The following is a 27,936-nucleotide window of genomic DNA, read 5'->3' as shown; positions in this document are numbered from 1 at the left end:
ATGGGCGAGCAGGACTCACCATCATCCGCAGGGCCACGGGGCACGCACAGTAAACAGCCAGCTGCCGCACGGGCTCATTGTGAGTGCTGAAAAAGATAGTCATGGCGACCAGGGCGTCATAGCTGTGAGTGCGGCAGAAAGCCTGGAGGTCGGCAACGAGGTCGGGCCTCTGTAGGAAGGCCTGTGGGGAAGACATGGAGAGAGACGAGGGTGACGGCTGGTCCCTCCCTGCCACCGCCAGCCCAGTGTGCTAACCCAGGACCTGGGCACCATGCACAAGGTACCTGGTATTAACTCTGTGCTGTCTCTGTGGTGGGGAGCAGTGTGAATTAAGCCAGCATTGCTTTGAAAGTCAGCTATGGGAGTATCATAGACCTGTTAGCTACGTAATACTATCTGCCCTGGATCTGTTTCTTTGCCTGTAAAACAAGGAGACAGCACTGACCTGACTGATGGCTTTGGGCATGAAAACACAGTCATGCATGTGACGTTCCTGACACATGCCAGGGTCTCCTGCTCTTACAACCAAATACACAAGGTCTTGTTGTCCTGAGGGTATTTTTATTCTAGAACAGATCAGTGGAGTGTATGTCTTAAGGAAACACAGATGAGAGACCGCTGCAGCCTGGTTCTTCTTTCTCTGTCAACTCAACCTCCCCTCCCAGGCAGGCAGCATTTCCTCCAGTGAACACTGCCACCACCTGTCTTGGCTCAGAGCTTTGCTCCAGCCTGGGACATTCTAAGACTTGTTGATTTATTTGAGAGGCACAGTTACACAGAGAGATGGAGAAGCAGAGGGCAAGAAAGAGAACTTTTTCCTGGCTCACTCCCCACATGGCCATAACAGAAAGGGCTGAGTCAGGCTGAAGCCAGGAACTTTAACCGGGTCTCCCACATGGGTGCAGGGGCCCACCCATTTGGGTTACCCTCTGGTGCTTTCCCAGGTGCACCAGCAGGAAGCTAGATCAGAAGTGGGGTAGCCAGAACTTGAACCAGCGCCCAAATGGAGGCCAATATTGCAAGTGGCATCCTTTCTTAAGCAGACCCTGGCAGGCAGGCGTGTGCTCGCTGTGTGAGGAGCATGGCTGGAGCTGGGGCTCTGTCAGTGCCAGCCAAAGTGGACATCCTGGAGAATGAAACAGTGGAAGGGAGTTCTTTCATTCTCTCAAAAGCAAAATAAATGGTAACATTAAATTGAATTCATTAAATATTATGTTCATTCATCCACTCCAGAAAATTTGCTGAGCATCCACTAAATGGCAGCCACTACAGAAGGGTCTAAATATCATGGAAAGGAAAAGAAACAGGGTCCTGAACTGGAGGTGTTGATAAACGGCAGAGGAATACGAGGGTGCCAAGTGCACAGGGGGCGGGCCTGCAGCCTAGCAATTAAGATGCGGGAGGCTGTTCATGTCAGAACACTCAGGTTCCATGCCCTCATCACTCCGGCTGCCTGTAATGTCAACTGTAGGAAGGCAGGATGATGCCTCAAGTGACTGGGTTCCTATCACCTATGTGGGCGACTCTGGGCTTCAGAGCCTCCAGCTGTTACAGCCATCTGGGTAGTGAACTGGAAGATGGACGCTCTCTCCCCCTGTCTCTCAAATAAACAAATAAATAAAGTTCATGGAAAAGAGGAATTAAGAAATAAATTTGGATTTGGAACTGTTGGTGCAGTATGCTAAGCCTTCACTTACGGTGCTGGCATCTTATATGGGCACTGGTTCAAGTTCTGGCTGCTCCACTTTTGATCCAACTCCCTGCTAATGTGCCTGGGGAAGCTTGGCCCAAGTGGGTGGGGCCCAGTACCTGCACAGGAGACCCAGAAGAAGGAGAAACTCTTGGCTGCTGGCTTTGGATTGGCCCAGCTTCAGCCATTGTGAACATCTGGGGAGTCAACCAGCTGATGGAAGATCTTTCTTTGCCTCACCTTCTCTCTGTATATCTGCCTTTCCAATACAAATAAATACATCTTTTACAAAGAGTTTATTCATAAAAAGATAAATTTATTTTGATGCAAAGGATTTTGAAGTTAGAATATATACTTCCTATGCACTCTGAGGGTCAGTCATATAGACATCAAACAAGGAGATTATGAAACAGGACCACTTCAGGGTGTTAAGTGCTGGGAAGAAAACAAAACAGGGTTAGGTGCAATAGTTCAGCTGGCTAATCCTCTACCCATCCCATATGGGGCCAGTTCATATCCTGGCTGCTTTACTTCCTATCCAGCTCCCCTCTAATAGCTTGGGGAAGCACTGGAGGACAGCCCAAAGCCTTGGGACCCTGCACCTGTGTGGGAGACCCAGAAGAAGCTCCTGGCTTCAGATCAGCTCAGCTCCGGCAGATCTCTGTCTGTGTATTTCCTTCTCTTTGTAAATCTGCCTTTCCAATAAAAATAAATGTCTAAAAAATTATTTTAGTTTTATTGGAAAGGCAGAGTTACAGAGAGAGATTTTTCATCCACTGGTTCACTCCCCAAATAACCACAGTGGCCAAAACTGAGCCAATCTGAAGCCAGGAACCTGCAGCTTCCTCCAAGTCTCCCACATGGGGCAGAGTACACTTGGGCCATTTTCTGCTCCTTTCCCAGGCCACAAGCAGGGAGCTGGATGGCAAGTGGGGCAGCCAGGACTTGACCTGGTGCCCATAAAGGATGCCAGAGTTGTCCTAAAAAGGACACCAAAAGCATTAGCAATCAAAACCAGAATAAACAAATGGGACCTCATCAAACTAAGAAGCTTCTGTACAGCAAAGGAAACAATCAACAAAGTAAAAAAGCAACCCACAGAATGGGAGAAGATCTTTGCGCACGACATAGGTGACAAAGGGCTAATTTCCAGAATATACAAAGAACTACAAAACAACCAAAATGTCAAAAACAAACAAGCCACTCAAGAAATGGGCACGGGAAATGGGCAAACACTTCACAAAAGAACAAACTCAAATGGCAAATAAACATATGAAAAAATGCTCAATTTCCCTGGCAATAAGGGAAATCCAAATTAAAACATCAATGAGGTACCACCTAACGCCAGTAAGACTGGCCCACATGAATAAAAGCACCAACAACACTTGCTGGCGAGGTTGTGGGGAAAAGGGAACCCTACTCCACTGCTGGTGGGGCTGCAGGTTGGTACAGCCTCTATGGAAATCAGTATGGAGAACATTCAAACAACTCAAAATCGACATACCGTATGATCCAGCAATAGCACTCCTAGGAATATACCCAAAACAGCTGTTTTATGAGAAGCCAACATGCACCCCTATGCTCATAGCAGCACAATCAGTAATTGCAAAAACATGGAAGCAACTGAAATGCCCATCAGCAGAAGACTGGATAAGAAAGCTATGGTTCATCTACTCCATGGAATACTACTCAGCTATTAAAAAAAAACAAAATGCAGTTCTTTGTGGCCAAAGGGGCCAAACTGGAAACCGTAATGCTAAGGGAAATGAGCCAATCCCAAAAGGTCAGATACCACATGTTTGCATTAATTTAAGAGGATATGATGTTATGTAAAACATGTTATTTTATGTAATTATGCTATATGTTGTGTATAAACTAAAACTGAATTGACAATGAGGTGATCACAGAAGATGGTTAAGAAATTGCAATTGTTTTTAACATATTGGTTACTCAATACTATAACTATTAGTTACACAACAAAGTTGATTGTTGCTGAGGGTATGTTGGAGCCTTTAATTGATCGGGTTGATATTCTGATGGTTCTGCCCTCGGACCGGACAGGGTCTCCCCAGGAAGCTGAGGAACTAGACTGGACTATAAGATGTTGGACTCTATGTTTAGTTTATGCTTGCAAAGAGGGAATCTCAACTGTACTTGATCAGTGGATATGCAACAAGGTGGAATATTCCACATGGGGGGAGGGTGGGGGTAGGGGTAGGGTGATTCCCAGTTCCAATGAAACTGTATCACATAATACAATGTAATCAATGAATAAAAAAAAATAATAATAAAAAAGGATGCCAGAGTTGTAGGCAGAGGCTTAACGTGCTATGCCATTGTGCCAACTCCCCGATTTATGTCTTAAACAGATTGTTCTGGTTGCTGTGGGGAGAATGGTTCATGAAGGTGCAAAAGTTGGCTGGGGGCAGGGGATGTGGCAGGGGAGCCAGCCAGAGCCTACTGCAGAGATGTAGTAAGAGAAGGCAGACGGTGGTGGCCACAGCAGGGGTGGAGACGCACGGACAGGCACAGGACGTGCTCTGAGGGTGAGTCGGGAACAAAGGCAGGGCTACACAGAGACTAGGGGTTTCCCTCCCACCACACCCCTCTGCTCTTACCTCCAAATCCATATATATTGCACTAACGGCCACCTTGGCGCCTTGTCTGTAGATGGTCTTCAGGTCCTTCCTCAGCATCTGCTCAGTGGTCAGTCCTAAAAGTAGATGTGATACCAGGGATCAAACAGGGGAGCCCAGTGCCCAGCAACAAAGGCAAGGGCAAAGAAAACACAGGCTTCCCTCAGGGCACATGGAGCAGGGAGACAACAGAAAATGCACACTAATGGTAATAATAATAATAATAATAATAATAATAACTGCCTTAACTATTGGGGCCACAATAGTTACCTTGCGAGCAAAGGACTGTTGGAAGAAAGGTAAGAGCAGCAGAAATGGCCTTCACATCCCCTGTCTTCACTCTTTAACTTTTAAAAAACCCAGGTGGTATTGTTCTTCTTCCTTCTCCTCCTTCATTTTTTCCCTCCTCAGACTTTTTAATACATGTTTTATTGAGGGCTGGTGCTATGGTATAATGGGTTAGGCTGCCACCTGCAGTTTTAGCATCTCACATGGATACTGGTTTGAGACCTAATCATTCCACTTCTGATATAGCTTCTTGCTCATGGCCTGGAAAAGCAGTGGAGGAGGGCCCAAGTGCTTGGGACCCTGTACCTGAAGAAGCTCCTGGCTTTAACCTGGCCCAGCTCTGGCCATTACAGACATCTGGGGAATGAGCCAACAGAAAGAAGACCTCTCTCTGTAACTGTGCCTTTCAAATAAATAAATCTTTTAAAAAATAAATAAGTGTTAATTTAACAAAAGAAATACTTAATTTCTTTGTTTTAAGATTTATTTATTATTTTTATTGGAAAGTCAGATTTTACAGAGAAGGAGAGACAGAAAGATCTTGCATCCACTGGTTCACTCCCCAAGTGGCTGCAACGGCCAGAGCTGAGCTGATACGAAGCCAGGAGCCAAGAGCTTCTTCCAGGTCTCTTATGTAGATGCAGGGTCCCAAGGCTCTGGGCTGTCCTTGATTACTTCCCAGACCACAGACAGGAGCTGGAATGGAAGTGGCAGCCAGGATATGAACTGGTGCCCATATGGGATCCTGGTACACGCAAGGTGAGGACCTTAGTGATTAGACTGCTGTGCCAGGCTAAAAGATTTTATTTATTTACTTGAAAGGCAGAGAGAGATTGAATCAGACAGAGATCTCACAATTCATTGGTTCATTCTCCGAATGCCTGTAGCAGCCAGGACTGGGCCAGGCTGAAGCCAAGAGTCTGGAACTTAAAGCAGGTCTCCCATGTCAGGGTGATAGGGACCCAGGGAGTTGAGCCACCACCTGCTGCCTAGCAAGCGTAGCATTACTAGAAAGCAGGAATTACAGATGGAGTCAGGAATCAACTCAGGCAATTTGCCACCCAGTGATTTAACCCCAGGGCCAAATGCTTGCCTCCCCCCCATCACATTTTTTCCCCTTTTATGTCAATAGGTGGTAGCTGGGTGAATGATTATGGATTACTTGGTTCTCTTTATTTTGTTTTTAAATATTACTATTTATTTGAAAGGCAGAGCGACAGGCAGGGAGAGAACTTCCATTTGCTTGTTTAGACGGATTCAATAGCCAAGTCTAGGCCAGGCCCACATCAAAGTCACAAGCCAGGAACTCTATCCAGGTTTCCCACATGGGCAGTATGTGAGAAAACTTGTGCCATCATCTCCCTCCCAGGCACATTAGCAAGGAGCTGGATGGAAGTGGAGCAGCTGGGACTGGGATCAGCACTCTAACACGTGGTGCCGAAATCACACACCAAGGCTTAGCGTGCTGCTCATAATGCTGGTCTCTTCTTAGTCTTTCATAAAGTCATATTAAATGCTTCTTCCACCTCCTTAATCAGTTATGCAAACCACATTCTAATGATTTAGCTTACCCTCAGCAAATGATATTTATGTGTCCCATATTCTCTGATGAGACCAGAACCTCTCCCTCCTCATCCTTCCCAAGAGTTGGACAAACAAATGCATGATTGTTAGTTCATGATAAGATTTATCTGTTACCTGTCTCCCTCCTGTCAAAAGCCTAAGTCATTAGCTATGCTCTGAAATTGTTTTAGCGGTGTTTAAGAACATCATCAAACAGGCAGTTAGGAAAATCAGCTTAGCCCTTCCTACCTGATACATCAAACTTGGCCTTTTGGAGGGCATCAAAGATGTCATCTCTCTGGGGCAGATCCGGGAAGAGGGCCTCTAGCCTCTCCACGTACTGGCTGTCCTTTGGGGTGGCCTTCCCAATCTTTCGGTCCATGTTGACACAGTCCAGGAGGATGGTTCCTGTGGAGCAGGAAGGGGACAGAAGGTGAATCCTGGGACCCTTTCCCACAGCCACTAGAACACACAAGACCTTCCAATCACATGGGCAAATCGAGAGGAGACTTGTATGGGAAATTCGCTGAAGACAAAGTGAAAGGTAGAACTGTCCTGAGTCAGACCGCCATCCCACCCCCACATCCAAAATAAAGTGTCGCCAGGGAAATGGAGGAAAGCAAGGAAGAAGCCTGGGCAAATCAAGCCCTGGAGGTCTCACAGCCTGGTCAGAGCCATCTCTTTAGTAGGCCACATGCTGCCAAAGAACCTTACTAGTCAGAACAGAGTCTAGCCCAACTGTATTTTTTTTAAATATTTCATTTTTTTTAAGATTTATTTTTTATTTTTATTTGAAGGGCAGTAGAGTTACAGAGACAGAAAGAGAAACAGAGAGAGAGAGATATCTTCCATCTGCTGGTTCATTCCCCAAATGGCTACAATGGCTGGAGTTGGGACTGTCCGAAGCCAGGAGCCTCTTTCAGGTCTCCCACATGTGTGCAGAGGCCCAAGCACTTGAGCCATCCTCCCTGCTTTCTCAGGCTACAAGCAGGGATCTGGATTGGAAGTGGAGCAGCTGGGATTCGAATGGCATCTCATGGGATGCTATGCCATAGGCAGAGGTTTAACTTGTAAAACCACAGCACTGCCCCCGTATCTCATTTTTACAAAATAGAGAAAATGAGAGCAAGAATGGCCAACACAGTTTGCTCAACGTCATACAACTATGGTAGAGCTGATATGAAAATGTTTTCTCCAGGGTAAGCTAGTGGCTAAGCTGCCAATTACCATATTTACATTTCCTGCCGGAGTGCTTGTTCAACACCTGGCCCTGTCTCCAGACTCCAGTGCGACTGCAGCACCCTGCTCGTGCAGACTCTAGCGGGAAGCAGTGATGACTCAATCAACTGGGCACCTGCCAACAGCATGGGAAAGACCTTGGTTGAGCACCTGGCTCTGGCTTCGCCTGGCCCAGGTGCAACCATTTTGGACATTTCTGGAGTAAACCAGCAGATGGGAGCTTGTGCTCCCTATCCATCTGTCTCTCAAAAAGTTTCCTTCTTCTTTGATTAGTCCACCCTCTGTTATGTGATGCTGCTAAAAGAAAGTTCCTAGTTCTATTGCCCTACGTTTCAAAAAATTAACTGAAGGGCTAGCACCAATCTTGTTGTTGAAATTCATCTTATTTATTTGAAATGCAGAGTTACAGAGAAAGAGAGAAGAGAGGTCTTCCATCTGCTGGTTTATACCCCAGATGGCCAAAAGAGCCAGCACTGGTCTGGGCTGAAGTCAGAAACTTCTTCCAGGTTTCCTGTGTGGTGTAGGGGCCCAAGCACTTGAGTTATCCTCCACTGTTTTCCCAGGCACATTAGCAGGGAGTTGGATCAGAAGTGGAGCAACCAGGGCTCATACTGGCACCCATGTGGGATGGACCCACTATGTTACAGCATTGGTATCCAGGCTAGCTGTTGCAGCTGGACTAGAACTGGTTGGTGCAGTCATTTAGGAAATGACCAATGGATAGAAGATTCTGTCTCTCTCTGCCTTTGAAATTAGAAAAAAAAAAAGTTTGAAAACAATTAATATATTAACACTTAAGAAAAAAAGAAAGCAGAAGTGAAGTATCCAGCAACAGATCTCAAAGCTTCCTATATAATGGAAGAAGTAGCCAGAGAAATGGGAAACTTTTAAAAATTTACTTGAGAGAGTCTAAATGCCTGCCCCTGCTTTCTCCAACCAAGTATCCTGCAGCTCTTTAAACAACTGCTTACTTGTCTGTCCCCACCAGTATAGACATCCCATTCTCTGATGTGAGCTGAATGCTGTACCAGCATATGGAGGAATTTAGATGTTTCCATGCTCCCTTCTCTGGGATGGGGCTGAAGGAACTGGTCGGGTCCCGGCCCTACAGCCACCCTCACCATGCAGGAGCTCGGCAATTGTCCTGTCCAAGATCTCTGGCGCCCCCTGCAGGATTCTCTCCGCCACCAGGGTGGTGCAGGACCCCACCAGCTCCACAGACACCTGACAGGGAGGGCAGTGTTTGTGCTCAATGGGTCGGTGGTCTAGCACCTCGGCCACTGCCTCCTCCAGGGCAGCGTCATTCCTGCGCAGTCGGGGAAAGACAAAAAAAAGACAGGTCAGGGCACGGAGGCTATCGGGATAGCTCCTAACCAGTCCCTCCTAGGCCGAAGGAAAAATGTGATTGTCTCACACACAAAACCACACTCCTGGCCACTTCTGCCTCTGCCTTACCCCTCTCAATTGTTTTCTGTGACACTATGATGTTGTCTTTAAATCACATGTAAGTAAATTTTCTGCTGCAAATACCTCAGCTGCACTTTGTATTTTCCTTTATTTATGGCTGCCCTTTCAGTCAACACCCTTGTCACCCAGCATCCAAATCCCTCCTGCTTCCTCAATCCCAACCAATCTACTGAAATTCCACACAGATCACTGGGTTCCTAGGCCTCTATTTTAATTCCTACCCATGGACCCCTTTCCAACCTTCGGCTATTGCCTTATTCTGGACCTTTCATGATCTCATCTGGACTATTCCAGAAGTCTCTACACCAACCACCTGCTCCCAACCAAGGCTACTGCTGCACTGTCCTTCACAAAGCTCCCTAAATGCTTTCTTGGAAAAAAAAAAATCAAAGATGATTTGGTTTGGAACTGGAATAAATACAATGAACCAAAGTTCCTCACTGCTGAAAATAAAGTTCAGTCTCTCACTAGGCCTCCATGACATGACCTGCCTCCTGCCGACTCATCTGGTCTCATCTTGTTCCATGTCCTCATAAGTAATGCTCCCAGCTGTGCTCAACAAATGCCAGTCCTTGTAACTCACTGAGCTATTTCGTGCCTGCTTCTATTAATGACTCCCTGTGTTTGGAATGCCATTCCTAACCACATTCCTGCCCCATTCACTGAGCAAGCACCTAGTCCTCCTGGCAGACTAAGATCAAAGATCACACCTACCAGGAAGGCTGCCCTGATGACCTTGATGGCATGCTCTGTGGACCTACTGTCTCTCTGAGTGAGTCACCACTGAGGTCTAACCCCCATTTAAATGCTCTGCTTACCTCGCTCCTCCTTGACAGGAAGGCTTCATCTGGGTCTCACCTTCAGTTTCCAAGTGAAGGCTTACTTAAAAATATACATGTATCTTCACTGTTTTGAAAGGCAGAGAGAGAGAGGAAGAAGACAGGGAGAACGTCTGCTGGTTCACGCCTCAGATGTCCACAGCAGTCAGGCGTGAGCCAGACTGTAGCTGGGAGCCCAGAACTCAACCTGGGTCTCCCACATGGGCGTCTGGAAGCCAAGGATTCACAGCACTATCCGCTGCCTCCCAGGGGCACATCAGCAGGAAGCCAGAATTGGGAACAGAGCTGGGATTCACGCTCAGGACAGGACATGGACATCCCAGCAGTGTCTTAACTGCTAGGCCAAATGCCTTAATTAAAGTTCATTAATGAGCAAGTGCAAAGGCATATTAACACTGTTAGCTACCCTTCGTCATTTCCTGCTACAACCACGGGGAACCCGAGGAAGAAATATTCATTCTAATATTAGCAGGAGACAGATAGTCTTAGGAAAGTCTGACATTTGCTTTGCTTTTTTGGTCCAACCCTAAATTAGAGACTAATGAGCTATTTCTAGAGTCCACACAACACAGAATCATTCTAAAGTCATCAAGAGGCAGGCAGTAAACCTAGCAGTTACAACATCTGCATTTGGTTTATGACATGTGTGTTTGGTTCCTGATGCCAGCTTCCTACCACTGCTGATCCCGGGAGGCAGCTGGGATGGCTCAGGAAACTGGGCACCTACCACCCAAAGAGGAGACCTGAACCTCAGCCCACTCCAGCCCTGGCTACTGGGGAACAATCCGGTTGTCTCTTCTCTCTCAGATACATACATAAAAGGAAAAGGAAAATACCTTTTAAAATAAAAAATGAGCTGCAATTGTTTTTCAAATGTTTCTATTACAGTAATTCTGCCACAAAAATCTTTAAATAACGATACCAAAGAGAGAGTTAAATGAGTTTTCAAAATTATCAATTTGAAGTCACCATGTCTCTGTTTTCATTATGGTTTATGTGTTTACATATCAGATGTACAGATAACTGAAGAACCGACAATAATATTTTCTGTTGATTTTTCTGTATCTGGTATGACCTGCCAATTCTGTTTAGCTTGTGAGACCCCTTAAAAACAAAGATTTATTTTATCTTTATTTGAAAGACATAGTTACAAAGAGAAGGAGAGACAGAGAGAAAGATCTTCTATCTACTGGTTCACTCCTTAAATGGGTGAAATGGCTGGAGCTGAGCCAATCTGAAGCCAGAATCCAGGAGTTTCTTCTGGGTCTCCCATGTGGTGCAGAGTCCCAAGGACTTGGTCCTCCTCTGCTACTTTCTCAGGCCACAAGTAGGGATCTGAATCAGAAGTGGAACAGCTGGGACTCGGACTGACACGTACCTGGGACGCCAGCACCATATATAGAAGCTTACCTTATTGTGTCACAGTGCTGGCTCCTAGAAGTCTTTTTGGAGGCAGGTGTTGTGGCAGTGGTTACGATGCTGCTGAGGAGCCAGCACTCCGGCACACTAGCTTAAGCTGCCACTTGTGATATTAGCATCCCATATCATAGCACTTGTTTGAGTTCTGGCTACCCTGCTTCCGATTCAGCATGTTCATTCACACACCTGTGAAGGATCTGGAAACTGGCCCTGGAAGTCAGGCCTCTTCCACTCATATGAAAGACCTGGACAGAGTTCCTGGTTCCTGGTTTGAGGCTGGCTCAGTCCTGGCTATAGTGGCCATTTAAGGAATAAACCAAATCTCTTTCTGTCTATCTCTCTGTATCGGTCCCACTGCCTTTCAAATAAGTAATTATATTAAAAATGAAATGAGGGCCCAGTGTGGTGGCCTACTGGATAATGTCCTCATCTTTAACACGCCGGGATTCCATATGGGTGCCTATTCTAATCCCGGCAGCCCTGCTTCCCATCTAGCTCCCTGCCTGTGGCCTGGGAAAGCAGTTGAGGACGGCCCAATAATTTGGAACCCTGCACCCGCATGGAAGACGTGGAAGAAGTTCCTGGTTCCCGGCTTCGGATCAGCTCAGCTCTGGTCACTGGGGTCACTTGGGGAGTGAATCATCGGACAGAAGATCTTCCTCTCTTTTTCTCTTCTGTATAGCTGACTTTCCAATAAAAACAAATAAATCTTTAAAAAAAAAAAAAAGGAATGAAATGATACCATTTGGGATGCCCACATCCCATACTGAGGGGCCGAAATTCCTGGTTTTGCTTCCAATCCACTTCCTGCTAACACATACCACGGGAGGAAGCAGGTGATGGTTAAAGGACTTGGGTCCATGACACCCACGTGGGAAAACTGGGCTAAGTCCTGGGCTCCTGGATTCAGCCTGGCCCCATCCTGGTTGCTGCAGATATCTAGGAAATATACCAGCAAATGGAAGTGCTCTCCCTTTTTCCCTGTCACTCAGCCTTTCAAATAACAACAATGGGCCCGGCGGCGTGGCCTAGCGGCTGAAGTCCTCGCCTTGAACGTGCTGGGATCCCATATGGGCTCCGGTTCTAATCCTGGCAGCTCCACTTCCCATCCAGCTCCCTGCTTGTGGCCTGGGAAAGCAGGAGAGGACGGCCCAATGCATTGGGACCCTGCACCCGCGTGGGAGACCCAGAAGAGGTTCCAGGTTCCAGGTATCGGATCGGCGTGTACTGGCCCGTTGCGGCTCACTTGGGGAGTGAATCATTGGACGGAAGATCTTCCTCTCTGTCTCTCCTCCTCTCTGTATATCTGGCTGTAATAAAAAAAAAAAAAACCAACAACAACAACAAAATAAGTATATATATGTAAAATACTTGAGCCTGGAGCGGTAGCCTAGTGGCTAAAGTCCTTGCCTTGCATGTGCTGGGATCCCATATGGGCGCAGATTCGTGCCCCAGCATCCCTGCTTCCCATCCAGCTCCCTGTCTGTGACCTGCAAAGGCAGTCAAGGATGGCCCAAGGCCTTGGGACCCTGCACTCGCAGGGAGACCCAGAAGAAGCTCCTGGCTCCTATCTTCAGATCGGCTCAGTTTCAGCCATTGTGGACACTTGGGGAGTGAATCAGCTGGCAGAAGATCTTTCTATATCTCCTCCTTTTTGTATATCTGACTTTCCAATAAAAATAAGTAAATTTTAAGACTTAAACCCTATTTCTTCTCTTTATATTTCACTCTTCAGAGCCCAGTGCGGTGCATGGTACGTATCTGTTTCACTTCCTTCTGCTTACTTGGGTAGGACGTGATGGTCGACAAGGATGAGAGTTAGTTGGCCAGCCTGGTGCAATGTATGGAGGTCAATCTCATCCCGGAAAATCAGCAGAGTCTCTGGAATGTGAACCTTCTGAAGGAAGAAGACGTTGTCCCCTCGCAGAGGGAGCTCAGAACGTTTTATATTTAAAACTGGTACAAAGATATCCTCGGCTTCTGACGTCTGCACAGAAAAGTCAAAAGAAGGAATCGCAATGACAGGGTCATGGTGGTAACAAGACAATGGAAACGGAAGGATAGGTGATCCTGGATCGGGCACCATCTGTCTCCAAGTCACAGTTACCCAATCTGTAAAACTAAAGGGGTAACTTTGCTTCCCCCTCTCCACCCTAGCAATAATGTGAAGCTCAACAAGGTACTTCAGTGGGGGAAAAAACACAAAACAAAAAACCAACCCAGCAAAAGGATTTGTATTTCTGAGGAGCTAACTTGGGCAAGAGAAATGCACACGAGATAACTGATACCCATAAGGAACTCGATCATAACCTACTGTTTAAATATTGCTTTATGGCTTGTAGGTCCCTCAGGATTCATTTCCCCATTTTTCCCTCCTGGGACCACATTGCAAAATGTTATTTCCTATTGGGTAGATGCTGACATGAGGCTTAGGAAAGTTAGTGGGATTTACTTACCCATGGCTAAAGGCTGCTAAGCAGCAGAGCTGGGTCTTGAATCCGAATCATTTCATTCTAAGGGACGCAGGTTCCCCGATACTTACCTTTGCCAGGTAAAAAGCCAGGGTGAGAGCGGACACCATGGAGTCCAAGTCACAGGCTTCATTTCCCAGCACAACATGGAGAGGTCGGGACTCCTGGAAGACGAGCATGGGAAACCAACAAAGGTCATGACCCACTCTTGTTCACCTGATGCTCGAGTAGTGCTTCCCACTCTCTCCTTGATCTTCACGGACGAGGTGGCTCAGATCAGTTTATTAGGATACTGGCAGTGAAGGACCAAGTGTTTCAGCCAGGGTGTTTTAGCTTTGTTTTGTTTTAAAGATTTCTTTGAAAAGCAGAGTTGGGGCCCGGCGGCGTGGCCTAGCGGCTAAAGTCCTCTCCTTGAAAGCCCCGGGATCCCATATGGGCTCCGGTTCTAATCCCGGCAGCTCCACTTCCCATCCAGCTCCCTGCTTGTGGCCTGGGAAAGCAGTTGAGGACGGCCCAATGCACTGGGACACTGCACCCGCGTGGGAGACCCGGAAGAGGTTCCAGGTTCCCGGCATCGGATCGGCGCGCATCGGCCCGTTGCGGCTCACTTGGGGAGTGAATCATCGGACGGAAGATCTTCCTCTCTGTCTCTCCTCTGTATATATCTGGCTGTAATAAAATGAATAAATCTTAAAAAAAGAAAAAAAAAAAAAAAAAGAAAAGCAGAGTTGGAGAGAGAGAGAGAGAGATCTTCCAATGACTGGTTTACCCCCCAAATGGCCAGTCCAAAGGTTCTTCTGCGTCCCCCATGTAGGTGCAGGCGTCCAAGCACATGGGCTATCCCCCACTGCTCTCCAGGAACATTAGCAGGGAGCTGGATCAGAAGCGGAGCAGTGGGACTAGAACCAGCACCCACAGGGATGCCAGTGCTGCAGGTGGCAGCTGAACCTGCTACACCACAGCGCCAGCCCCTCTGCTAAGCTTTACCATTCCATATACATCCAGTGGGAAACTGTTCTTTCCTTTCTATCACATGTTAACTTATAGGAGTAAATAACCTTCAGATTTCTTATGCTTCTTTGGACATTGAAATAATCAAAAGGAAGCTGGGCCCGGCATGGTGGCCTAGCAGCTAAAGTCCTCGCCTTGAATGCACTGGGATCCCATATGGGCGCCCAGTTCTAATCCCGGCAGCTCCACTTCCCATCCAGCTCCCTGCCTGTGGCCTGGGAAAGCAGTCGAGGACAGCCCAAGGCCTTAGGACCCTGCACCTGTGTGGGAGACCTGGAGGAGGTTCCTGGCTCCTGGCTTCAGATCGGCGCAGCACCAGCCATTGTGGTCACTTGGGGAGTGAATCATTGGACGGTAGATCTTTCTCTCTGTCTCTCCTCCTCTGTATATCTGCCTTTCCAATAAAAATAAATAAATCTTAACAAAAAAAAGAAAAAGAAATAATCAAAAGTAGCACATTTGGAGTAGGGGATATGCCAGGCATATCACAACTGCTAGCTTTTCTTTTCGATCCCCATTTACAAAACAGAGAGAAGAATTCTTATGCTTCAGAGTCATGAAAATAATGGCTGGTATGGTGGCACACTAGGTTGGACCACTACCTGAAATACCAGCATCTCTCATGAGCACTAATTGGAGTCTTGGCTCCTCCACTTCCAATCCAGTTGCCTGCTAATGTGCCTAGGAAAGCAGTAGAGGATGGCCCAAGGCCTGGACCCTGCACCCATATGCGAGACCTAGAAGAAGCTCTGGCTCCTGGCTCATGCCTGGACCAACCATTGCCACTATGGTCATTTGGGAAGCAGTAGATGGAAGATCTCTTTCTTTTTATAGTTCTGCCTTTCAAGTCATATATATATGAAATAAGTAAACCAGGAAAATAGGCAAAGAGGCTAGAAAATAGATTGAGTCCTTCAGTTGTTTGGGGAAATGTCCGCCACCCTGAGAAGGCCTAATGATAACCACAGACACCTCCCACCTCTCCTCTCACAGCCAGAGAGCAGACACTTTCTCTAACAGGGTCAGACGGATTCAAGAGCAGCTGCTACTGGTGCAACTTATATTTCTGAAAGGCTCAGCTGCTGATAAGCATGCTGAGGGAGGAACGGATATCTGCTATTACTAACTTTGTTCCTCTTGAATCTAGCTCCCTAGCGATCATGTTTTAAAATACTACAGTGCCTATAATAGTAGAGATAGGGTTTTTTGGTTTTTGTTTTTGTTTTTTAAATATATATTGCTGGTGCCAAATATTATTCCAATAGGAAGTGGAGCAGCCAGGACACAAAGCAGCGTCCACATGGGATCCTGTGTGCCTGCAAGGCAAGGATTTAGCCACTGAGCCATGGTGCTGGGCCTGAAATAATTTTTTTTTTTTTTTGATGCAAAAGCAAGAGGTTTTATTTGACTACCAGCGCGCTGGGGCCGAGGCCAGTTCCTCACGCAGGAGGCTAGGCATCGACCCCAAGTCATGGTATAGCATCCTTTTTAAAGGCTAAACCGAGTCTAAAATCATAAAGCCATAAAACCATAACCATGAACAGGGAAGGGGAGCCATAAGCATAAACAGGGAGGGGAACCCTAAACATAAACAGAGAGGGGGAATCCTAAACATAAACAGGGAGTGGGAATCCTAAACATAAGCAGGGAGGGGGCCATGCCATCAGGGGCGGAGGCTAGTTGCAGGTGCCCCTTATCTCTCAGGTCCCCAGGCTCTATCATGAAATGTTTCACTGCCCTTCACTGTCCTTTTACCGCAAGCAGAACTGAAATAATTCTTAAAGGTACCCACCTCAGGGTGGTATTGCCATGACTGTTAAGATGCCACATGAGGGCCCAGCGGCATGACCTAGTGGCTAAAGTCCTCGCCTTGAACGCCCCGGGATCCCATATGGGTGCCGGTTCTAATCCCGGCAGCTCCACTTCCCATCCAGCTCCCTGCTTGTGGCCTAGCAAAGCAGTCGAGGACGGCCCAAAGCCTTGGGACCCTGCACCCGCGTGGGAGACCCAGAAGAGGTTCCTGGTTCCAGGCTTCGGATCGGCGCGCACTGGCCCGTTGCGCTCACTTGGGGAGTGAAACACCGGACGGAAGATCTTCCTCTCTGTCTCTCCTCCTCTCTGTATATCTGACTTTGTAATAAAAATAAATCTTAAAAAAAAAAAAAGGATGCCACATGAGAAAACTCAGTCCCTTTGTGGATGTGCCTGGGGTTGAGTGTTGGGTCTGCTCCTAATTCTGCCGACACGGCTCTTGGGAGAGAGCAGGTGAAGGATCAAGTAGTCGGGTCTCTGACACTGATACCCAGGCAAGAGACCTGGATGGAGTTCTCAGCTCCTGGCTTTTGCGGAGTGAAGTAACAGATCACCTGACGTCGGCCTTTCTGTCTCTGCCTTTCAGATGAGTAAGAGCAAATAAATACAGTGTTTAAGGTGTCTGCCTCAATGGGTCATGTTGAGGATTAAATGGCTAGTTCATACATGTAAAAATATTGGAAGAATACCTCACCTCATCATCACACATGTGGGAAGGCAGATTTACAGAGAGAAGGAGATAAAGCGGAGTCAGGATCAGTGTGCTTGTGGCAGCAGAGCGGAGGAGCGGAAAGCTGAAAGCTGGCACCAAAGACAACCCCATGATGACAAGGCGAGCAGCACTGTGCTCCAGAGGAGGACGAACAAGGAACGCCTTGTGCTGTGCCAATCCCAGCCGTCCAGCCAGCAAGAGGAATGAATGCAGAAAGGACTTCTCTGAGACTTGCCGACGGCCTTGGAACCAGGAGCAATGCACAGAGCTGGTGGCATTCTTCTCCCGGCTCGGCACCCACTTAGCCCAGCCTGACCGGCTGGTCAACACCCCCACACCATGCTGTGGTGACATTCCCAGCTCTGCCCGCTGCACTGTTTGTTCTTCTTGATCTGAAGGCAGCAGCAGAACGGCCACTGGAAAAGATCATAAGCTTGGGAGTTGGATGATCAGGGCATCTGGGCTTCCCTAAGCCTCCTTTTCCTCATTGTAAAAAGGAAGCTTGGCATGGCGCGGTGTCCTAGAGGCTAAAGTCCTCGTCCTGAACGCACTGGGATCCCATATGGGTGCTGAGTCTAATCCCGGTAGCTCTACTTCTCATCCAGCTCGCTGCTTGTGGCCTGGGAAAGCAGTCAAGGACGGCCCAAAGCCTTGGGACTCTGAACCCTCGTGGGAGACCTGGAAGAGGTTCCTGGTTCCCGGCTTCGGATTGGCACAGCACTGGCCGTTGCAGTCACTTGGGGAGTGAATCATTGGATGGAAGCTCTTCCTCTCTGTGTCTCCTGCTCTATGTATTTCTGCCTTTCCAATAAAAATAAATAATTTTTTTTAAAAAAAAGGAAGCTAACACTAACAAATCACATGATGTCATGGTGCGGGTTAGAGGACAGCGCACAGGAGAGCCCTCTGTCCCCTTCCCTGAAGCCTGCTTGCTCTGGTAGCACTTGAGCTCTTGATGATAGATACTTCTACCTAAAGGAGCCCACCAGCTGCTACTTTTTTGTTTGTTTTTTAAAGATTTATTTATTTTTATTGTAAAGGCAGATTTACAGAGGGAAGGACAAAAAGATTTTCCATCTGCTGGTTCACTCCCCCCAAAATGGCCACAACAGCTAGGAGCCAGGAGCTTCTTCCTGGTCTCCCACATGGATATAGCATCCCAAGGCTTTGGGTCATCTTCTACAACTTCACCAGGTCACAAGCAGGGAGCTGGATGGGAAGTGGAGCAGCTGGGACATGAACCAGCAGCACCCATATGGGATGTTGGAGCTTGCACGCAAAAAGCTAGCGAATTGATGGCGCCAGCCCTGGAGCTCACTAGCTTTTCACAGCTGCCTAGGTCCTAACCCTCAGCAGCTTCCAAGATGGGTGACTTTATGGTTCAAACTGGAACACTTCTGAGAATCAATAAGGGTCCAATTAATGACTGGATTGGAGAAAATAAGCATTATCCTAGGCATCCTGGATGGACAGCTGCCCAAATTATGACACAATATTCCTCTTCATTTAGCAAAAACCTGTCCCACACTAACCCCCATCCATTGCCACGGACTAAAAACACCAATCCACAGTCTCAGTTGACCAATCATTGGAGGAAGGGCTGAGGGAAATGCATCCATTGTTAGCAGCGTGAGGAAACACGCTGGAAGATATTCACCCTGAGAACCACAAGTAAATATAAATGCTTTCTCTTAAAATTAACAAACTAAACCAGCTGAATTGAAATGAGTTTTATCCTAATGTTTTCTTTTTTAGCTCCATGGGGACAGGGAACAGTTCTAGTGCTGGCAAAGTAAAACTCTTTCTGAAGCTGAATAGGGTATGAATAGGGACTCTTCAAAATAGTTAATGAGGGCCCGGCGGCGTGGCCTAGTGGCTAAAGTCCTCGCCTTGAACGCCCCGGGATCCCATATGGGTGCCGGTTCTAATCCCGGCAGTTCCACTTCCCATCCAGCTCCCTGCTTGTGGCCTGGCAAAGCAGTAGAGGACAGCCCAAACCCTTGGGACCCTGCGCCTGTGTGGGAGACCCGGAAGAGGTTCCTAGTTCCCGGCTTCGGATCAGCGCAGCACTGGCTGTTGTGGTCACTTAGGGAGTGAATCATCGGACAGAAGATCTTCCTCTCTGTCTCTCCTCCTCTCTGTATATCTGACTTTGTAATAAAAATAAATAAATCTTTTAAAAAAATAGTTAATGAGGGCCTGGCACGATAGCCTAGTGGCTTAAGTCCTTACCTTGCATGTGCTGGGATCCCATATGGGTGCTGGTTTGTGTTCTGGCTGCCTCACTTCCCATCTGGCTCCCTGATTGTGGCCTGGGGAAGCAGTCAAGGACAACCCAAAACCTTGGGACTCTACACCCAATGTGGGAGACCCAGAAGATGCTCCTGGCTTTGGATTGGCTCAGCTCTGACCATTGGAGCCACTTGGGGAGTGAACCAGCAGATGGAAGATCTTTCTCTCTGCCTTGCCTCTCTTGGGGTAAATCTGAATTTCCAATAAATAAATAAATTAAAAAAAAAAAGACAAGGACCTCCTAGTCAAAAACAAAAAAATGTTAATGAGAGCAGGGAATAAAATGACCAAGAGTTGGACAGCCACAGGCCCTCCTCACATAGATAAGGGACAGCTCATTTCTGAGTTCCTGCCTCCTGCTGGGGACAGGACATAGTCCCTTCCCCAAAGGCTCCTGCCGCAAGTACACCTACATGGGAATGTTGCCCCACCTAGGAGTAGAGGTCTCTCCTAGAAGGGAAATGTGAGTCACCATGCATAGGACATCGGGAGAAACAGGGTTCCTTTATTTTTTTCAAAGCTGCATTTTTTGCCTTGAAGGCAAAGATTCACCGATTCACTCCCACGTGTGCACCAGGGTCCCAGCCGGAGCTGGAGCTGGAAGGCAGGAAGGCAGGAAGGCAGGAAGGCAGTGCAGGTCTCCCACATGCGTGGCAAGAACCCACCTATCTGAGCTGTCACCAGTACTTCCCAGGAGCCCGGCATGATCACCTAACTCAGACACTCCAACATGGGCATGGGTTGCTCCCACATTGGATAGCTTTTTCCCCTATGAGTTACTTGCTTATTTATTTGAAAGAGTTACACAGTGAGAGGGAGAGACAGAGAAATCTTCCATCCTCTGGGTCAGTGCCCTAAATGGCTCCAACAGCCAGGGCTGTCTGTGTCAAGCTAAAGGCAAGAGCCAGCAGTTTCACTGGGTCTCCCACTTGGGTAGCAGAGGCCCAAGGACTTGGGCCCTTTTTCTGCTGCTTTTTCCCTTCCATTAGCAGGGAGATGGATAGGAAGTGAGGCAGGTAGAACTCAAACCAGCACCTATACAAAATGCTGGTATCATATATGGTCACTTTTACCCATTATGCCACAATGCTGTCCCCTTAACTGGTAAGATTAAATGGGGCCCGGCGACGTGGCCTAGTGGCTAGAGTCCTCTCCTTGAACATGCCAGGATCCCATATAGGTGCCGGTTCTAATCCCGGCAGCTCCACTTCCCATCCTGCTCCCTGCCTGTGGCCTGGGAAAGCAGTCAAGGACGACCCAAAGCCTTGGGACCCTGCACCCGTGTGAGAGACCTGGAAGAAATTCCTGGCTCCTGGTTTCAGATCGGCATAACACAGACCGTTGTGGTCACTCGGGGAGTGAATCATCGGACGGAAGATCTTTCTCTCTGTCTCTCCTCCTCTCTGCATATCTGCCTTTGCAATTAAAAAAATTAACTGACAGGCCAAATGCCCACCTCTGGCATTTCTTTTTTTTTTTTAAAGATTTATTTTTATTACAAAGTCAGATATACAGAGAGGATGAGAGACAGAGAGGAAGATCTTCCGTCCGATGATTCACTCCCCAAGTGAGCCGGGATTAGAACCGGCGCCCATATGGGATCCCGGGGCGTTCAAGGCGAGGACTTTAGCCGCTAGGCCACGCCGCCGGGCCCACCTCTGGCATTTCTTAAACATGGAACATTCTGTGGCCATTGTGACAAACGCTAAAAGAAAATGTCCCTGGTATTATATACTAAAAATATGGTATCAACTGGAGACTTGGCTGACATATCAGCTGTCTCTACCCCATGCAAAAGCCAAGCATTCTCTATTCTCTCAAGTTTTCAAGCTTCATCCGGCATCTGTCTACATGAATGTTGCTCTTTACAGCAGAAATCTAACAGATGGAAACAAGGGGAAGAACAAAGATCTTTTCTCTTCTTCATTTCATACCTTACTTTTGTTGTTGTTGTATTTCAACCTCTCCACTTTTCTTATACGATACGTGTAGGATTAAAAGCAATTGAAATGGTTGGCATCCATTGGTGGGTTCTGCCGTTAATGTACCTGCTAACACTTGTGGAATCTAATGAGTTCCTTTCTCCTGGCCCTGGCATCACCGCTGTGTGATGAGCAGAGTTCCAGGACATATTCTCACCTTTCCATGTCCGTGAGTTTTATCAGGAGGGAGGGGCTAGATGTGGCTCCTCGCTGAGGAAGTATGGACCCAGGGGAAATGCTGGAAAAATGTATTTTCTAGTTTCCCAAGGGTGTGGGAAATATATTATGATTCCTCAGGGGGGCGCTGTGGAGGGCAGATGCCCGTCAGCAGATACCGGCCAGGAATGGCTCTGGGGTGAAGTCTCAGGCCAAATGTGGGGACTCAACTGCTGAGGAGATACAAAAACTGCAGTAGTCCTTCAGGGAGCTCCCAGGGGAAGCCAGAATGAACTGGCTCCAGATGCCCCAAGCATTATCACAACTTTCCCCAAATTTGTTTTTTTTTTTTTTTCTCACAAAGAAAAACATGGTATAACTGGCATTAAAAGTGAACGTCACTCCCATTCCCTAGTTGCAGCACCAACTGGCTTGACTGTTAGCATTTGTTTAAAGACAAGCAGCTAGGGTTGAGCGGTATTTGTAGTGTAAAGAATCTCTATTTAAGGTAGCCAGCCATCTGTTGGGGTACCCTCAGGGGCAATACAACGCCAAGTATGCAGGCCAGGGGACCCTGTGGAATCTCTCTTTTTATCTCTTTCCCGAACTTCTTGCTGCTAACTGGATACAACAGCCTGAAGCCACATGACCAGTCAGCATGGGTGGGTTGGTCCAGCTGGCCCAGGGAACACCAAAGATAACACAAAGCTCCCCAGAGTCAGGCTTCCGTTTTGGTTTCAAACAAACTGCTTATCCCTTCCAGACCTGGGCGTTTTTATGTCATTTGTGGCACTCAGGGCCAAGCGCAAAGAATTGCAGGTTGTGGGTCAAAGCTGTGCCTGATGTACTTGGTATGCCTGACCTACAAATATGGACTTCAACATCGTGACAGCCTCCAATCAGAATGAGCTGGACCCGCCCGAGAGAATCAGCGGTGGACACGGGTTCCGTCCACCCCTCCGTGCACCCCGGTTCACCTGCAGGCCAGGGGCCAGGGCAGGCCTGGAGAGCGGAGATTTCAAAGAGGGGCGGGGAGAAAGGAATGAATACACAAGCGGGGCGAGGCTGGCAGCGGCAGGGCCCCGTCCTTGACAGGACAGACTCAGGCGACAGACTGAACCCAGCTGAACCCAGCCCCAAGACGACGCCTCCCGGCTCTCGGACAGAGCCCCAAACGCGGGGGACAAAAGCGAGGAGACCCAGCGGCATTCTCACGCCCGCTCCTCGCTCCCCAAGCCCGAACACACGCCAAGCCCTTTCCCCACAATGAGGTGTTCTCTCCACATGGACCGCGGGGGCTCCTCCGATCCCACGTTTTCGTCCTTCTTGGACCCCATGCTCCAGTCCTTAGTCACAGACATGCATCCGTTACCTGCAGAGCGGCTCGACAACCCTGCAGGTAGTCCTCCATGGTGAGACCCAAGGTATGCCGTCGCCCCTCTTGGAGGAGAGGATGCCAGGTGAAGGCACCCCACCCAGGACTCGGGCAGGAGGAGAGAGTCAGGAGGCAGGACTCGAACCCGCCACACGGCGATTCGGCCTCCGACCCCGGGAGGAAGTGCGTAACCGGGCACTCCCGGAGTCCGACGTCGCCCCGCCCCCAGCAGCGGAGGCGGAGTACTGCGCTCAGAGACTCTTGGGACGTTAGTCAGGCGGATCGGAGGGCGTGGCCCAGAGCATTCTGGGAAACGTAGTCCAGAAGCTCCGAGAAGTCCCTAACAATTGGGTGGAGATTTTTGTGAGGGGACCATTTTTTTTGACACACAAATGCGTCTGTGTCATAATATCCCATTTTTGCGGAATCTGAACTTTCTCCGACCAGGCTCAGTGGAACAGCTCTTCACCTATTACATCGAGCGATCTGACAGTTTAAACGAAACGGCGCTTCTCCCTCTCAAATTCTATGCTTTTAGACGGAGCCATTGCAGCTGATTTTGCGGTTGTCTTTGAACCCTCTTCTTCAAACCCGCCTTCTACTTCTTCTCGGTCTGTGGAAACAGTGGCTCTTGGCTCCCTGCCTCTCCCATGGTCCCAACTGCTCTTTGCAACTTCGGGGAGGCGTGAAGTTCCATCCCGTGTAAAGTGGGCTTTGGAGGACCCTTCAGAATGTAGCTGAAGGGCCCTGGCTCGGTACGCTGATGGCTAAAGTCCTGGCCTTGCAGGCGCCGGGATCCCATATGGGCGCTGGTTCGTATCCCTGCTCCTCAACTTCCCATCCAGCAGTGGGGGACAATCCAAAGCCTTGGGACCCTGAACCCATTCTTCACTCCTGGATTAGGATTGACTCAGCTCCAGCCTTTATGGCCACTTGGGGAGAGAACCACCCAGCGGATGGAAGATCTTTCTTGCTGTAAATCTGACTTTTGGGAGACCCAGGGGAAGCTCCTGGCTCCTGGCTTCAGATCAGCTCAGCTCCGGCCTTTGGGGGGGGTCACTTGGGGAGTGAATCATCGGACAGAGGATCTTTGTCTCTCCTGCTCTTTGTATAGCCGCCTTTCCAAATAAAAATAAATCTTTTTTAAAAATCTGATTTTTCCAATTTAAAAAAATCCTAACAAAACAAAAGAATGTAGCTAGTCCCACTCAACTGACACTTGGGAAACCCCAGCTCCAAATAAATGGACCCTTGTTATCAAATGTTCCCTCCCTTTATTTCCTACTGCCAGTTTCACCCTTGCTCCCCAAGCTGAAAATCGAGAAGAAGGAGACAAAACCCAAGGAGTTGGGGGTGACAGCTCTCCGGAGTTACCGTACTCAGTTCTCTCCCCACTCTGGGTCCTCCCAGGTGCACAGCCCAGACCTGAGACAACACAGGGAGAGGACCTGAGGAGGGAAGGAAGCCCTCCGAGTTCTCCAGCAGGAAAGGGGAAGGGTTTTTGGTGGCTTTGGCGGTTTGGGTTGTTTCGCATTAAATGAATCAACGTGCAATTATGTCTGTAGCCTTGCGATTGTGTTTGTAGCCTTGCCTCGGTGGATCCCGGAGCCGCCCGGGAGAGGAAAGCCGGGTTGGCGACTGCTGTCCAGCCCTGCCCTCCCCCGTTCGGCCAGGCCCCTTGCTTTCCTTCTCACCAGAGGCGTCAGCGCTTCGGCCGCTGCACCGGCAGGCGGAGCGCAGAGAAAGGGTCTGTTGTTTTTCTCTCCCTGGCTGCTGATCATCCAGCTGCTGACCGGAATCAGAAAGCCCTGCAAAAACCCTCCAGTGCAGGGCAGACCCCCTCCTCCTCTGGGGAGCTTTGTCCTTGACTAATTGTTCTTTGTCCCGTTGGGAAAAGGCGAGAAAGGAAAAGAAAAAAAAAAAAAAAGGAAAACCACAAACTTCCTTTAAAAGCAGCTTGTTAGCCGTGGCCCGGAGTGCACGCCCTGGGACTGGCGATCTGGACTCCAGCGGCTCGGGAGCCGCAGGGCTGTGCGCTCGGCCAGCACCCGCCTCCTAGTGCCCCTTGTCCTGGGCGGGAGTCCGGAAGTGGCCGTGACCCAGCCAGCACTGCGCGCGCGCGCTCCTGAACCTGAGTAAACCCAGATCGCTCGGGCGCTGACAGCTGGGAGGCTGCAGGCGTCGGCGGCACCCCTGCTGGTACCCACCTCCCTCAGTCCCAAGGCCAGAGCTACGCCTTCCTGCTCGGAGGGCTGGGACTGCACCGGCGGATGGAAGGTAAAAACTTTGCTCACCCTGGGCTCCCCTCCCCTCTCCGCTCCCCCACTCCGGGGAGAGATGACACCTGGCCGTTGCCCTCACCCCTATTTCTGCTGTCTACAAGTTGGGGTTGACCAGGGGAGCTGAGGCCCCAAGAGTGTGTCAGAGAGATGCTGTCTCAGACTCCTCCTCAGCCCCAGTCTGTTGTAGGCAAGTAATTAGACTTACTCAAAGTGCTACACCCTGGTTATGGGAAGATTTGGGACAATCAGGAATTTGAGAGATGAGGACAGTTCTGGCGTAGGTAAACTAATGTCTTCTTCTTCTTCTTCTTCTTCTTCTTCTTCTTTTTTGTTGTTGTTGTTCTTGAAAGTCAGAAAGTGAAGGGGTGTCTTCTTGAAGCTATATACCTGTTCTAGATGCTTCTAAATATTGCCTGTTGACCTGCCACTGCCTAGGGAGGGGCCGGGCTGTTTGAACTCCCTCACTGGTGGGATAATTAACTTAATGGAATTCCAAGTGGAGAGCTGATGTAGGATTAGAGGAGCTGAGACAGGATGGGAGAATGTGGGTACCTGTCCCCTTTAGCCTTTTCCACACCCAAGTGCTCCACACTGGGAGTATACCCTGTTGGTGTGAACCCTCCGCTACCTCTTCAGACCCTGTCTCCTGAGTCTGAGCTCCCCTAGCTCTGCCCTGTTCATTTCTCCTGAGAACCCCTGCCCCACAGCCCTTGGCTGTCCACACCTGCTTTGTGCTGGCTTGGCCTGCTGCCTTAGCTGGCTGCCCAGCCCCCACTTCATTATTGATTGTTCTTTTAGCACGGTATAGAAAAGGTAAGAAGCAAGTCCTGCTTTCCTTCAAGCCTTGGTAACTTTACCAAACTCTGACCTCTGCTTGCAGGCTCACCTGAGTGTGTGCCAGGGGTGGGGCGGGGTCTGCAACTGATTTTAAATAGCATGTCAACAAGATGTGGCTAGCATGAATCCTGTCTGAATCAGGGGCGTGATCCATGTGGGTGACGAAGCTTTTTTTACTTGAGCAGTGTTAATGCTTCTCAATTCATCTCTTGGGTCTCCCTCCCTACCTCTTTCCCCAGACCCCCTGATTCCAGAAGGTTTCCTAGAATAAGGCATAGTCTCAGGTTAGGAGGAAACTGGAGCTTTCTGGAGGTTTCTGGTTTAATGTGTCCCCTTTTCTCATCCTCACTAAAGGGAGGGGGAGAGGAACAGAGAGGAAAGGGAAATGTTTCCCAGAGGGCAGGGCGGATGGCTTTTTATCAGTTAGTCTCCTTGTGTTAATTATAAGGCTTGGGTCTGATAGAGAGCAGGTTAAGCAAGTTCTGTGTCCACATCTAAAATGACCTAGTTGTAAGCACACACAAAGCACAAAAGATAGAAAGGGTATTTTTTTTCAAAATTTATTTTTTTATTTAAAGAAAAGAGAGAGCACGCACACTCTTCCAGCCATAGGTTTACTCCCCAAATGTTTACAACAGGCAGGGTTGGAGCAGGTCAAAGCTAGGAACTCTAAGTGGGTATACCTTGTGGATGGCAGGGACCCAAGAACCTTAACCATCATGCACTGCCTGCACCCATTAGCAGGAAGCTGGATCAGAACCGGCCCTCAGTCTTGCCACTTGCACCTCAATGCCTTTTTCTGAGAAAGTACTTTTTAATGGATTGAGGCAGGTTTTGGAACAAAGAGGACCAGAGAAATCAGTTATATCAACTCCAGGCTATCTAAAGAAGCTTGCTGGAGGCCGGTGTGGTAGCGTAATGGCTAAAATCCTCACCTTGTATGCACTGGGATCCCAAATGAGTGCTGGTTCGTATCCCAGCAGCTCCACTTCCCATCCAGCTCCCTGCCTGTGTCCTGGGAAAGCAGTAGAGGATGGCCCAAAGCCTTGGGAACCTTCACCCATGTGGGAAACACAGAAGAAGCTTCTGGCTCCTGGCTTTGGATCAACTCAGCTTTGGCCATTGTGGCTACTTGGGGAGTGAACCAGTGCATGGAGGATCTTTCTGTCTGTCTTTCCTTCTTTCTGTAAACTCTGACTTTCCAAGAAAAATAACATAAATATTTAAAAACAAAACAAACAAAAGACAAAGAAGCTTGCTGGAAGAATCTGTGGGAAATGGGGCCAGGATTGTGATCTAGGGGGTGGAGTTGCAGCCTGCAATGCCAGCACCCCACAACTCCAGCTGATGTGCCCAGTGAGCAGATGATGACCCACGTGTCTGGGTTGCTGCACCCCTGGGGGAGGTCTGGATGAAGCTCTGGGTTCTTGACTTTGGCCTGACCTAGCCATGGCCATTGTGGCTGTTTGGGGAATAAACCAGCAGATGGGAGATTCTCATTCTGTGTCCCTTCCTATCTATCTCTGTAAGTCTGCCTCTCAAAATAAATATTAAATTAAGTCTTATATAAAACAAAGATCTATGGGCAATTCTTTTTGTTCCTCTACTCCAAAGTTAAGAAATTCAGCGCCAGCCTCTGTGACCTGCATGCCCCTCTCTGGCCTACAGGAAGTCCCTCCCAAGACCTCTGTGCTATGGTTTGGGATTGTGACAGCTTCCCTGGAGCCCTTTCCTCACCAGCATGCCACCTTTATCTGTTTATTTATTTATTTTTAAAGATTTATTCATTTTATTACAGCCAGATATACACAGAGGAGGAGAGACAGAGAGGAAGATATTCTGTCCGATGATTCACTCCCCAAGTG

At 48.5% G+C, this 27,936-nt stretch overlaps 2 protein-coding genes across 4 annotated transcripts in view; one reads left to right on the top strand and one right to left on the bottom strand.

The window, feature by feature from the left end:
- PRUNE1 (prune exopolyphosphatase 1) overlaps positions 1-23,202 on the bottom strand; it is a 28,948-nt gene extending 5,746 nt beyond the window's left edge. The window contains exons 1-7 of the mRNA XM_058660225.1: positions 22,950-23,202; positions 13,684-13,776; positions 12,926-13,128; positions 8,538-8,722; positions 6,427-6,585; positions 4,309-4,403; positions 20-181 (exon numbers count right to left, since the gene is read on the bottom strand). Of these exons, the coding sequence (XP_058516208.1) occupies positions 20-181; positions 4,309-4,403; positions 6,427-6,585; positions 8,538-8,722; positions 12,926-13,128; positions 13,684-13,776; positions 22,950-22,988 (936 nt within the window). The 5' untranslated portion in view covers positions 22,989-23,202. The remainder of the gene's footprint in view (positions 1-19; positions 182-4,308; positions 4,404-6,426; positions 6,586-8,537; positions 8,723-12,925; positions 13,129-13,683; positions 13,777-22,949) is intronic.
- The window catches only part of MINDY1 (MINDY lysine 48 deubiquitinase 1), a 34,396-nt gene continuing 6,603 nt past the window's right edge, over positions 144-27,936 (top strand). For all 3 annotated transcript variants that reach the window (XM_058660224.1, XM_058660223.1, XM_058660222.1), the window contains exon 1: positions 144-280. The gene's annotated coding sequence lies outside the window, so the exon portion shown is untranslated. The remainder of the gene's footprint in view (positions 281-27,936) is intronic.

The sequence above is a fragment of the Ochotona princeps genome, chromosome 2, assembly GCF_030435755.1.
Source record: "Ochotona princeps isolate mOchPri1 chromosome 2, mOchPri1.hap1, whole genome shotgun sequence".
Taxonomy (NCBI): Eukaryota; Metazoa; Chordata; class Mammalia; order Lagomorpha; family Ochotonidae; genus Ochotona; species Ochotona princeps.
Note: the sequence above shows the minus strand (reverse complement) of the source record. Positions and strands in the feature narration are given on the sequence as shown.